The sequence below is a fragment of the Hypanus sabinus genome, chromosome 11, assembly GCF_030144855.1.
Source record: "Hypanus sabinus isolate sHypSab1 chromosome 11, sHypSab1.hap1, whole genome shotgun sequence".
Taxonomy (NCBI): Eukaryota; Metazoa; Chordata; class Chondrichthyes; order Myliobatiformes; family Dasyatidae; genus Hypanus; species Hypanus sabinus.
Genome location: NC_082716.1, coordinates 44,521,954 through 44,536,276, shown reverse-complemented (window position 1 = coordinate 44,536,276; position 14,323 = coordinate 44,521,954). Strand labels below are relative to the sequence as shown.

General features: G+C 39.0%; 1 protein-coding gene across 1 annotated transcript in view; it reads right to left on the bottom strand.

Annotated features, from left to right (window-relative positions):
- Positions 1-14,323, bottom strand: part of ttc39a (tetratricopeptide repeat domain 39A) — a 79,022-nt gene that overhangs the window by 37,877 nt on the left and 26,822 nt on the right. Inside the window, exons 3-6 of the mRNA XM_059983582.1 lie at positions 9,992-10,149; positions 6,872-6,886; positions 4,405-4,472; positions 2,387-2,451 (exon numbers count right to left, since the gene is read on the bottom strand). Of these exons, the coding sequence (XP_059839565.1) occupies positions 2,387-2,451; positions 4,405-4,472; positions 6,872-6,886; positions 9,992-10,149 (306 nt within the window). The remainder of the gene's footprint in view (positions 1-2,386; positions 2,452-4,404; positions 4,473-6,871; positions 6,887-9,991; positions 10,150-14,323) is intronic.

The window sequence follows — 14,323 nt, the reverse complement described above, 5'->3', positions numbered from 1 at the left end:
ACTTAATATTTATATCTAAGCTCTTCTTGTTTAAGTTTGATGTTGAAGTTTATTCTATTAGAACGGTTCATTTACCTTATGGATGTCATGCTAAGTATGACTCCAACCTGGAGGATCCTTCAGCAGATCTGAAAGGGAGATGGCCAGGTGGAGTTCCAACGAAACTGAAAGGGTGATGTCCGAGCAGAGCACGTAGGGTAAATTAGGAGCAGGATGCACCTCAGGTTAAAGCAGGGAGGGCAGGGTCATTGATAGTGAATATTTTCACAAGGCTTCTCTTGAAAGTACAGTGGATTCCAGTAATTGGGATCCATCGGTAACAGGACATTTTGGCCCAATTAATTGGCTGCTGCAATTAACTGAAGTTTCATGGAAAGAGTTTAAAAAGGACCAACTATGTCTAGCTGAGTAATGAACTATGTATTTAAATGAAATACAGAACAAATCGGAACACCATCACTAGTACTAAAGTACTATAAAACTGTATTAGTTCCTAATAGTAATTGGAGGAACTTGTATAGTGAATGCTGCTGTTTCTCTTGATTGACTGTAAATAATCAAAATCAGTGCAGATAAGGACAGCATGAATTAGCATAAAAAATCCCTGCTCATCAGTTGACCCAAATGAATAACTTAACACAAGCATATGCAACTGATGCTACTTAAAAACTGCTTAATGACTTAATGGCCTCACAAGTGCATGGAACAGGCACTAGTTAAAAACTGTTACATATTCCAAATCTTCAGTTTCATTGTAACATTCAAGTTGATCATTGATATCTTCAAATTCTACATAGTTCCTAACTTGTTGAAGTACTGCAATCATTTCCTTTTCACTCCCAGCCATTTCGCACACCCCAAGCCTGAATGTTTGAAGCTGCAATAAGCAGAACAGTTCTGAATTGTCTTACTGCTAATTTCTCAACAACCATCAGTAACAAAAAAATCACTGCTTTTTGAGCACAGTGGATGCCCTAATTACTGATGGCTCAATTAACAAAATTCCACTGCAATATGAAAGCTTTAGAAGCCCTGATTATTTATCTTATTTAATATAACTAATGGGCAATGGTGTTTGAAGAGATCACTTTGATTATTTATTTCTTGCACCTCTGCAGCCTCCACATTTTGAATTACCTGTACTGATAACTGCAAAACGAACAATTCCCTTTTAGGATTTTGAAGAGATTTGGCATGTCAACAAATACACTCAAAAACTCCTATAGTTGTACAGTGGAGAGCATTCTGACAGGCTGCATCACTGTCTGATATAGAGCGGCTACTGCACAGAACCAAAAGAAGCTGCAGAGGGTTGTAAATTTAGTCAGCTCAATCTTGGGTACTAGCCTACAAAGTACTCAGGGCATCTTTAGGCAGCTGTGTCTCAAAAAGGCAGCATCCATTATTAAGGACCTCCAGCACCTAGGGCATGCCCTTTTCTCACTATCATCAGGTAGGAGGTACAGAAGCCTGAAGGCACACACTCAGTGATTCAGGAACAGCTTCTTCCCCTCTGCCATCCAATTCCTAAGTGGACATTGAAGCGTTGGACACTACCTCACTTTTCTTTTTAAAAATATACAGTATTTCTGTTTTTTGCACATTTTTTAAAAAAATCATTTCAATATATATATATATAATTGATGTCCTTGTTTATTTATTATGTTGTTTTTATTTATTATTTTTTTTCTCTCTCTGCTATATTATGTATTGCATTGAACTGCTGCTGCTAAGTTAATAAATATCACATCACATGCTGGTGACAATAAACCTGATTCAGATAGAAAAGAATACATCAAAGCCAGGCTGCTGTTGAGTGATTATTTGTGATTAGTAACAGCCAGCATTATTGGAGGCCAGGGAGCAGAATTTACTTTCCTATGGAGCAGTCATTTATAAGCAGACTGACTGGGATCTCGTGCCTTAATACAGTCTCCATGCAAACGGCCTGAAATGTTGACAGCAGAGCTCCAATGAGGAATATTTCAAATGTGGTTAGATCCATAACTAACAGGATAGGACAACCAGCTCCTCAAGTCAACTTCACATTCAATTGGAGACAGACATGAAAATATGTTGACCTCTGTTCTAGCAATTCTAAATGATTGAAAAGTTTTTAGGAGGAATAGTTCCAGGTTCCTGATAGTCTTTATGGGAAGTGATTGAAGTCCTAATTGGCTTAGTTGTTATATCAAGGCTGGTGACTTCACTTTTGATTTCTGTCCACCCAGTAATGATTGAAACTCAAAAGGTGAACAATGCTGAACTGGAATTCTGAGAGTATAGCTCTTTCCCCTTTTATCATTTCAATGAGTTAATCTCACATTATGGAACAAATACAGCAACAATTATCAGCCATTGTGGCACAGAGTTCTGTTCAACTTACTTGTACATCTGGTAACTATTTCTTACTTTGATGCCACCTTTGATGAAGCTAATCATGTTCTCATCCTGAAATAAACGCACATGTTAAAGCAAAACTGGAGAACTGTGTATAGTTTGAAAAAACACCAATCTACATGACTACTTATCTAAGAAATGAAACTGCTTACATTTTCTTTTTGTAGACACTGGGGATGGCATTTGCTGAGCCAGCAGCAATCAGCAGAAGTGTTAAAAAAATTTTTGGTCGAAATTTGAGGTTGGTGGCAACCACTGGGGGGTAAGAAACCTCTCTCTCCAGCTTATTGATCCTCCTTAAGGAATCTTCAGAAGTGCAGCAATCTGTGAGGAACTGCAGTCACATTGCTTTCCCCAGCAGGTTTGGACTACAAGTGATGCCCTAAGTACGCTCCAGCTAATAAGGAGAATCCTCTTTGAATACCAGTTAACCCATACCTCTTGACTTAGTCAAGAACTGCTAAACTAAAATGCACTGAATTTTTCTGAGAGATTCCAGAACACTCAAAACCTTAAAAAAAGTCAAAGCCAAAAGTTGAACTGAATTGATTGAAGCACCACCTGAGATAAATTAAGTTAAAACAATGTCCTTTCGTATGGAAAACAGGGCAAAATTTTAAAAAAGCAAAAGATGATTAAAAAATGTTATTCAACCTGTTGTAACTTTTCTCTTAAATCTTCCAGCTCTCCCCAGTTTAATAATCTACTAAATTTCAAACTTAACTGTTGTCCCTAACTCTGCAAGTGTGAGATTCAAAACACTTACCAACAATATATACATATAATGATGGTCGTCAATCTAAAGCAGATATTTACAGTTGTATATTAATGGTTCTCATTCCTTCCATGCCACTACTTTTAGATTTGTTCTACTTCCCTTCTTTGAAATTTCATTTCACCAATAAGGGTCCACTTTGCCCACGGCTTTTATAGCCTCAGCTCATAGTGCAGCTTTGTGATGGAAATGTTGGTTAAATCTCTCCAGTTCAGAATCCCTGGGACCAAATTAGTGCTGGACCACAAAAATATACACCCAGAAATTTCCCCTCATCATCTTCTTCTTAGCAGGAGAACTGTTCTTTAATAGTAGAAACTCTCCAGCTCATGCATGGGTTCTGAGAACTGCCCATAGCCAGGAGTTTCTGTAAATTGAAGACCGCTGTCAAGCGAGATTGCAAAAGGTGCTATAGATTAGTACAGATTTGTTAGAATTAGTTAAGTGGATCTGAACAATAATTTAAAAACATGCTGGATCACAGGAATTGCCAGACCACAGAACACTATACTAGAGAGTTCCAACCTGCATTTCTTACTGAACAACCCCCTCCAATCTGCGGCATTACATTTTTTTGAGGTTTTGCTAAGGATGGAGGACAGAGATTGACTAGACTTTTTTTCTCTATTGTCAAATTAAGTAACAATGAAACCATAAAACTTGGAGCAAATACGTAAAGGTAAAATAACCAGGAGGCAAAGCTTGTGTGCTCATGTAGTGTTGCGATTAAAGTTACATTTCTCCCCCTGCTTCTTATAGAAATGCAGGCTATGGTGAGATATGAATGAAGTTGTTAAAAAACAGAACAAGATTTAGATTCAGTTTTTTTTTTACTTAGGTTAGTTGCAATGGGCAGTGGTAGTGGTGGAAGGACAAATTGATAGAATTGATGGGCAAAAAATTATGTCAGGTATTTCAGAATATTATGCCAAGAACTTTCTTCGTTCTCAAGAAGAAACAAGAGGAAAACAAGCAACTTCTTAAAGCAAGTTTGCTAGTTTCTAATGAACAGGAATAGTTTGATTGACTTGATTATAATGTTTGATATTGTCATTTAATTTGCACTATATCTATAGTTGAAAAATCAGTTATGTTGTAGGGAATGTGCTGTAAGCAAAACAATATCTGCTGAACATCAACAGCAATTACATATAATTTAATACAAAATGATTTGACAAGTAGAAGTTAAAAATTTTTCATTTCCCTTCCTTAGCACAAAATATAATTACCTGGAGGAAAGTCAAAGCAGCCCTCTGTAATAAACACTCAGCATAGCAGACTTCAGCATGCATTTCCTCTGTGTAGAGATCAAACACTCCACATAAGCTTTCAGTACTAAAAGGTTGCAATTAAGCACCATTATTGCATTCTTTGACAATCTTCCAGTCTTCAATTCCACTCACATCAACATTCAGGAATTAATCAAGATTTTAATCAAACAAATTTAAATATGCAAGAACCACTCAGTAACTAGTTTTTGCTATAGTGTTCTTGATAATTAGCTTCTACAATTGCTTCAATGGTTTCAGTCCTGCTTAGCTGTTCAACTGCCTCTAACTTTTATCACCTTCTGAGGGGTGTTCACTCCTTCAAGACTGACCTCTTCATCATCCCCAGATTTAGTCATTATACCACCGTCAGCGTGCTTTCAATGATCAAGGATTGAACACCTGCATCCCTTCCCTGAACTCCTCGACAGCCCTTGCTCTTTCCTCCAGTAACACACTCCCTCAAATCTCTCCTTAGCTAGGTAGTTGGTCATTGCAGGGTCATCCTTTTAGACACTAGGGGTTAGAAGGGCGAAAGAGCCTTCATTTGTATTAAGATCTTCATTGCTCCTTCCTTTGAAAATGCTGGTATTGATTTCAGGAATGTCTGCTGCTTTGTGTCATTGGCATTTCCTGTCGGTGTAGCAAATCAGATATAAAACGGGAGTATGCTTTCAATCAGATTGATATTTCGCTGCAGCTTTTAAAAAGACTGTCCCTAGAACTGTGGCAAAAATCTAAAGGGGTTAGAGAACAATATCTTACTCATTACTATCATATTCAGTCAGTAAATTCCAAACCTACATTGACATAATGCTTCTGTTTGTGTAAGTGTAATGATGCTTAGAGAGGCAACGAGGAAAATGTACAGATGAATGATGCATTGTTCAGGTATAGTTACCAAAATGGAGCAGTGAGTTATGTTTCCATCGTCATTCTACAGATAATTTTGCATTGTAAAATTAAAGGTAAGATAAAGATTTGCTTTATTTGTCACCTATGCAACAGAAACATCAAACATATAGAAAAATGTGTCATTTTGCATCAAGTCAGCGAGGATTGTGCTGGACAGCCTGCAAGAATCACCATGTTTCCAGCGTCAACACAGCATGTCCAGAACTCACTAACTCTAACCATACGCCTTTGGCATATAGGAGGAAACCGAAGCACCCAGAGGAGACCCACGCAGTCATGGGGAGAATGTAGAAACTCCTTACAGACAGCGGTAGGAATCACTAATTTTACAGTTAACGCGTTGTAAAGTGTTACGCTAACCACCGCACTACAGTGCTGCCCCTCGTGTGAGAAACATGGCATGAGGGGCATTGCATTGGTTTTGTTCAAATTTTTGACTTGAGCAGGGAATCAAAGCAGTGTTCAATTTTTCAGATATTGCTAAAGTGCAAAATACTACCAAACTTTGAAGACCCATTAGGAGGTCCTCAGAAATATTTATAAAATGATGGAATAGGCAATTTACTTTCAACCTCAATTAGTGTAAATACTTGGAAAAGGGAAACAAAACATGGAATGATCTGGAAAGCTGGAGACCTATGGTTCAGTTTTTCAAGATGTTAAAATTAACAGCATTAGAAGACAGAACTCATCATTAATGTTCATAATTTAATGATGAGTTTACAGGGAGAGGTGATATAATAAGAAGGTTTAGATATATCAGTAATTAGACGTGGCTTAGTAAAACTACAGTTAAAGGTTTGTTTTGTAATATATGCTCTGTGCCAATAAGTACAAAACACAGTTATTAGGTTACCACGGCAAAAAAAATATAAGAAACAGTGAGTTTAATTAGAGCAGAGGAGATTACAGAATCATCAGTGAAAATATTCAAACTCGTGAAAGGAGCTGTAGGAATTATTTCCAGTGACTGAGATTTTGAGTTGAGGAGAAACAGATACAAGATTGAGTGTAACAGCTAGGATGGGGGCCAGGGAAGTTTATCTAATACACAAAGGGGTTTATGAAATTTGTATGCACTGCCAGAGTTAATGATTAAAGCAAAGACCATGGACAGATCAGAATGAAACGAAAGGAAACAACAGGTCAATGAGTACCCTGGAGGGGAATAAGCAGTCAACATTCCGGGCCAGGTCCTGATGAAGGCTCTCAGCCCAAAATGTCAACTGTTTATTCCGCTCCATAGATGCTAATTGACCCGTTGTGTTCCTCCAACTTTGTGTGTGTGTGTTGCTCTGGATTTCCAGCATCTGCAGAATCACACTGGGTGAAGACCATTTCTCCTTGAAGAGAAGATATTCCAGGAAAATGCTATAACCAGGTCCCATCCTTCTGCTTCAATTGACAAAAATGACAGAACCTTAGAATTGGGAACAAGGTAAGATTAATGAAGACTTGTGTGAGACATCACTGGTGGAGGATGAAATGTTAAATTATAATACTCTCGTCAAACCTTCAGTGAATTGCTCTGCAGATTGCCTATTCATCAAGTTGTTGATCGAGTCTGCCACAGTGGTTTTTTTCCTAAACCTAGTAGAATGAAAGGAAAAAAAACCCAAGTTACTGTCCAGTGAAAAAGACGTTAACATGAATTCTAATGATCCCTTCACCCATTAAGTGTTAAAGGTGATCATTTTTGCCAGTTTACAGTTCCAAATGCTTGGTGGAATGTTAAGCATGAAAGCTAAAGTATACTTATACATAGCTTGACACACCACTACGAAGTTAATTCTTCAGCTAAATTTCTGGTTATAGAGTTGTACAGAGTAATACAGCAAGGAAACAGGCCCTTCAGCCCAATTCATCCATGCTGACCACAGCTTCCACCAAAGTAGTCCCATTTGGCCCATATTCCCTTCCTTATCTATGTACTTATCCAGGTATCTTAACCGTTATGGTAGTTGCCTCAATTACTTTCTCTGGAAGCCCACTCCATATACCTACCAACTGTGTGAAGAATTTGCCCCTCAGGTCCTTAATAACTCTTCCACCTCTCACCTTAAACCTATGCCTTCTAGTTTTTAGTTCCCCTTCTCCTGCAAAAAAACCCCATATGCTTCTGTACACTTTATAAAGACACCCCTCAATCTCCTGTGTTCCAAGGAATAAAGTCCTAGTCTACACAACCTCTCCCTATGACTCAGGTCCTTGAGTCCTGACAACGACCTTGTAAAATCTTCTCTGAACTCTTTCAAGTTTAATGATTCATTTCCTTTAACCAAAAGTGTACATGATATTCTAAGTATTGCCTCACCAACATTTTGTACAACTGCAACATAGTGATCCAGCTCCTATGTTCAATGCCCTGACTGATGAAGTGAACACAGCAAGTGCTTTCTTCGGCATCCTATCTACCTATGACACCACTTTCAGCAAACTACGTCCATGCACTCCCAGGTGTTTTTTGTTCCACAACACCCCCCAGGGCCTGACCAAACACTGTACAGTTCCTCCTCTGGCTCAACTTCCCCAAATGCATTTATCAGAATTGAGCCACTTGCTAATCTTCAGTCAACTGACCTAGCTGACCAAGAAACCCTTGCATTTCTTGATAATCATCACTGTCTATGATACCTCCTAAATTAGGATCATCTGCCACATCCACATGCTGTTCAATATCTTGCTTGATTTCAGTTGCAAGAAATAACTTAAATAATATGATTTTTTTTCTTGGAAATTCTGATTTGTAAATTTACCAGTGGAACTAAACTAGATGCACAACACGCTGGAGGAACTCAGCGGGTCGGGCAGCATCCGTGGAAACAAACAGTCAATGTTTCGGGTCCCCTCCCTCTTCAGTCCTGATGAAGGGTCTCAGCCCGAAACATTGACTGTTCGTTTCCATGGATGCTGCCCGGCCTGCTGAGATCCTCCAGCGTGTTGTGCGTGTTGCTTTGACCCCAGCATCTGCAGAGTATTTTGTGTTAACTAAACTAGATATCAGCTCACTGTAATTACACAGCTGACCTCTAAAGGGTAGAAATAGACCACAATAAGCAATGCAAAACAACCAAGAAATCCAATAAACACCTTTGAATACCGCTGACCATAACAGAGTCCATTACTGGATGTTGTTGCTGATGGGTGGAAATTCCAGCAGTGCCTATTCTGCACCACAGGTGAGAAAAGCTTGTGCTGTTCTCTGTTGCCCTGCCTAACTGAACTATAGCATATGGACTAAAGCACAAATTAAAATAGAATGCACTGCTGGGCAGAGAAGTGGCAGATGGAGTTCAATCCAGAATAGTGTGAAGTGATACACTTTGGAAAATCAAACTTGTAGGTGGAATACAAGGTTAATGGCAGGATTCTTAGTGATCTTGAAGGAACCAGGATATCTTGGGGTCCCAGTCAACAGGGTGGTGACGAGGACATGTGGTATGCTCACTTTCATTTGTCAGGGGATTGAGTTCAAGAGCCATGAGGTAATGCCCTATAAAACACTGGTTAGACCATACTTAAGAGTAGTGTGTTCAGTTCCTGTCACCTCATTATAGGCGGAATGTGGAAGTTTTAGAGAGGGTTCAGAGGAGATTTACCAGGATGTTATCTGGATTAGAGGAAATAATATGCCTTATGAGGAAAAGTTGAATGAGCTAGGAACCTTCTCCTTGAAGCAAAGAAGAATAAGAGACTTCTTGAGAAAGGGAGATACTCTAATAAGATTATGAGACACATAGAGAGAGTAGACAGCCAGCAGCACAATGGCCAATGCAGAGGACATATGTTTAAATTGATTGGACGCAAGTTTACAGGAGTTGTTGGAGGTAGTTCATAGAGAGAGTGGAAGGTGCCTAGACCACACCACTGAGGATGGTGACAGAGGCTGATACAATAGGAGACTTGTAGATAGGCATATGGAGGTGAGAAAATTGGAGGGTGACGGAGTAGGATGGGAGGGTTAGATGGAGCATGTAATAGTTATATGGGTTGGTACAACATAGTGGGCCAAAAGACCCACACTATGTGGCACCATTCTATGTCTTAAAAAACCTATTATTGGCAGTAGCCAAAAAGGCTACTGCAGTTACTTGGAAATCGGATTTACACTTAAGTATAGATCATTGGAAGAATGAAATTTTCAGCTGCATTCCACTTGAAAAAATTACTTATAATTTAAGAGATAATATGAAATATTTCTGAAAATTTGGCACCCTTATTTACAAAAGATAGGATTAAATATATAGGTGCTCTGAAGATAAAATTATTGGTCATCTGGGGAAATAAATAAATATATATATTAAAGCTATTTTGAACTCCATGGAGCATGTGGGGATCTTCCGATATCCAGGCACTCTTTCTTTCTTTCTTTCTTTCTTTCTTTCTTCTTTCTTTCTTTTTTTTCCCTCTTTTTCATATATATAGGGATATGTTAGGGGGGAGGGGTTAAGGGGAGGGGGGAGGGCTGATATTATATTTTTTTCTTTCTATTCTGTAACCTACTTGAAAATTCCATTTAAAAAATTCTTAAATCCTATTATTTGCATATAATTTTAAAATAGCTTTCTGCTATATTGCAATTGCTCAATTTAACTGCAGTTACTATACTTTACAGTATTACATTTGTCCACACTTGTATTTTTAAAAGAAACCACTTGCTTTTGACAGACGGCTTGGGCATCTTTCATTGTATTCCCAGCACTAATAATATCCTCAGGTTCAAAGGTCATCATGGCTTGCATTTCCAATATCGTGGCATACGTCAAGGAGTGGTACATGCTGTCTTTGGCTCTGCAAAAGACAAGTATATGGGTACAGTCAATATTATGTATTAAATCAATTTCAGCAGCTTCCTCCCAATACTTATTGGTTAAAGTATGTTGAATTAAGCCATTAATTGATATGGACGTGTTTTCAATTAGAAAGGATTGTTTAACAATACTTTAATAAATGTTGAACCATGAATTTGGTAAAACCATATGACCATCTTAGCAAAAATGTTAATTTTCAATTTTGTTTTTAATTCTAAGCATTTTACTGAATTTTAAACATTAAAACAATTTTTCACACATGTAAAGTTATTTTTTCCATTAAATTTCTGGTGATAAATATTTTATTTGACTTCAAATCCATGTAACACTTAAATACAATACAACTGTCCCTCAGAGCTGTGCTCAGGCTGAAAGGAACAAAATTCCTATGACAGCTTTTTGCCCAAGTTTGTGGATGAAATGAGGATAGCTTCAGGGGCAGGTAGTGTTGAGGAAGCAGGGAGTCTGAAGAAAGATTTAGACAGATTGGAAGAATGAGCAAAGAAGTGCAGCTGGAATATATTGTAGTGAAGTGTATGATCATTCTCTTTGGTAGAAGGAATAAAGGGGTAAGACTACTGTCTAAACGGAGAAAATTCAAAACTCAGAGGTGCAAGGGGACTTGGAAGTCTTTGTGCAGGATTTCCTAAATGTTATTTGCAGTTTGAGTGAGTTGTAAGGAAGGCAAAACTAGAAAATAAGAGCAAGGGTATAATGCTGAAGTTTATGAGACTTTGGTCAGACTGCACTTGGAGTATTATGAGCAATTTTGGGCCCCTTATTGAAGATGTGCTGGCATTGGAGAGAGCCCAGAGGTTTACGAGAATGATTCCGGTGATGAAGGGTTAACATAAGAGGAGCATTTAATGGCTCTGGGCCTGCACGATGAAGTTCAGAAGAATGACGGGGAATCTCATTGCAAGGCTTAGAGAGAGTGGATGTACTGAGGTGGGGGAGTCTCTGACTAGAGAGCACAGCCTCAGAACAGGGGGTTGTCCATTTAGAATAGAGATGAGCAGGAATTTTTTTTATCCAGAGGGTGGCGAATCTGTGGAATTCATTGCTACATGTGGCTGTGGAGGCCAAGTCACTGGGTATACTTAAAGCAGAAATTGACAGGTTCCTGATTAGTGTGAAAGGTTACAGGTGGAAGGCAGGAGAATGGGATTGAGAGGGATAATAAATTAGCCATGAAGGAATGGCAGAGTAGTCTCGATGGGCTGAATGGCCTGATTCTGCTTCTGTGTCTCATCAAAGATTCAAAGCTCCAATTTTGTTTATATTGCTAATTTAACCTATTTTATGGATTGCTTCCTGCACTTACTCAGCTGTTGCGATGCTGGCCTGTCCATTATCACTTTCAGCATTGGCTCTTCACAAGATGTTATTAAGGTACGACAAGTTGCACAGACAGAATTACTGTCTCTCTATCAAGTCACATAACGGACGATTACTTTATAGAACGGTTGTCACACAGAAATACCAGTCACCCCGATTTACAATTCATTTCTATCAATGCTTGGTGAAATCCTTTCCAGTTGGATCGTAACTGAGAAGAGAAGCTGCTGATTTTCTCAGTACAAGGAGTCTAATGAATATCCTGAGACGTCCACAATCAGAGTAAAATATACAAAAGGGAGTATAGTATTTAAAACCTATCTCTATGCCATAAAGGCCAAATTAGAAAACATTTGCAAGTGGGCTGGGAGTGGAATAAGTAACTGAGTGGACCAGGACACGCAAAATTTATGATTTCATTTATTAGCATGATCATATCAACCACCCAGCACTAATGGCACTGTTAATTAACGCTGCTGGCATGAGTTCAGATTTCCTGATTAAATCAAGCCTGGCTCTCTTGAGGCTGGAGTCATTTTCACAAGCCTCGGGCGCTTGTAGGAAGCCATGACTGATCATGGGTTAAAAAAAGGTCCCAGGGTTTTTGCAGTTCAATATTGGAGATCATGAAGGGGATGAGCAAGCCTTTACCTATAGGGAAACAAGTAGCCAAACCTCCTGGGCAAGCAAGAGACAATTCAATGAGTCACTCCCCCAGAAAGCAGATGGAGGGCAGAACAAAAAAGTCTTAGAATCTCAGAAGTGGGGTTAAGGTCACATGGAACTCCCATCTCCCACACACTACATCCAAGGCCTCAGACATCGGTCTCACCTACCAACAATCTCTATCAGCGTTGGGACCAAATTTTCTATGCCTCACCAAATCGTCACACATCTACCTGCAGACAACATCACCTGCTGGCACGCATCCCTCTTTCCTGCAAAAGATTACCCGAAGTAGCAACAGGGAACAGCCATCTGGCAGGGAACAAGTACAATGCTAATAGCCCACCTTCCTCGAGGGCAAACTTATTGGCCATTGCACAGTTATAGCTAGCATTGAAAATGATGCCATGCTTTTTCCTAATCCTTCATCTTACTTTTCGCAACCACCCTATTCCACCATCTGCAGATGCTGTGAGCCTGCATTTTAATTGCCAATCTCCCCTCTCCATAGCACTGGCCCCCACCCGGTGCCTTTGTCCCTTTAGGTGCAGGGGCTGTTCACTCACTTTGGGAGCAGTGTACTCTAGGGTAGCTTGGGGTGAAATTATAAAAAAATACTTTGGTTAAGCAAGCAATAACATTGAATTAGATTAATATTTTGAAGTTTCAAAACATAAATCAAAGGAAGACACAGAGAATAAGGGTTTAACTTCATCTTTACTTGAAGCGAGGCATGCTTGTATTACATGGTAGCGTGATGACGTATGCAATTGATGTATTTCTACATAAAATCCATAATTTAGTTATTGAAATGAATAGGAATACTTAATCAAACTATATACAGAATTACTCAAATATTATTGAAATATTAAATATACAACTGACCCACTCTATACAAACCTCTTAAGTCTACCTTAACTTTTAAAAGGAATACAGTATAATGAAACAATATGAAGAATATTACAACCAACTGACATCAATTTTCCCTCAAACACAGTATTTGACATAAGCAGTCAGATGCCACCCCACTGTATTTATATCTCCAAGGAACAGTGTACATGACCTATAGTTTCTTCTTACAAAGAGTAATGTTTCTTGATTGTCACTTTGAGGACACTGGAACCTTCTCTCTATAGTCTGCTGCACAAAGGCATTAGCACAGTGACAAAACTGCTACTGTTCATTCAAGGCTGGTCTTCAGCAGCCGCGAGAGTGTAGAGCAGGAATAAATAACACATTCCCATGATGCCATGTCATGGAAACAGCTGAAGCGATGCCAAAGAAACCAATTTTGAGGCAAGGGTATAAACACAGATTAAGTGATGGATTGATCAAGGCACAAATCTGAAAGGCATGAACACACTTCATCTCAGAACCTGTTAATTATCCGTTAACCTAGAGAGCATTAAATGTTGATGAAGGACATTGATACCAAAACGAGATTTGGAAGAACTCTACTAGTTACAATGAACATGAAGGCAGGGGCTACAAAATCTGACATAAACAAATCTGTGGAGAACTAGTCACTAGGTGTCAGTATTTCTGAATACAAACCTCTAATGAACTACTTGGAATTTCCTATTACTGCATTCCAGCAGATCCATAAACATTGTTGTGAATGACATGGACAATTTGCAACCCCTTCAAAGTGATTAAAAGCAAGGCAGTTAGGGTTCTGAACCAAGAAGGACTAAGATGTTCTTTTACAAAACCAAGCTTTTAAAGGATCGTGTGATGGTATTGGGTTTACTGACTGAAAAATTCCAAGTTCAAATGAAGACCTTAAGCCCTATTGGATATAAATAGCCTCAAGTGCTCTCACTAAAGGGAGGTTATACCGTATCTACCCAATCTTCAAAGACCCAATCATCTGAAGAAGATGGTGCTGGCGAACAACTCAACCAAAGGCAATGCCCTTCAGACAGTTCCATTCATGAAACTACTCCGTTAACTTCTTCATCTTTCAAATATGATTCTGCTACAATGGAACCTGTAGTTTACATTTTGATGGTGTGCTTTTGGACCGACTGAGCAATCTGACAGTTTGCTGTCTCTGAGGGTGTTTGGTGAGCTTTTGAGCAGAGCCTGCGGCCTGCAGATCAAGAAACCCGGAGCTGGGGCTGCGAGCCCAAGATCGACTCAACTTCTCA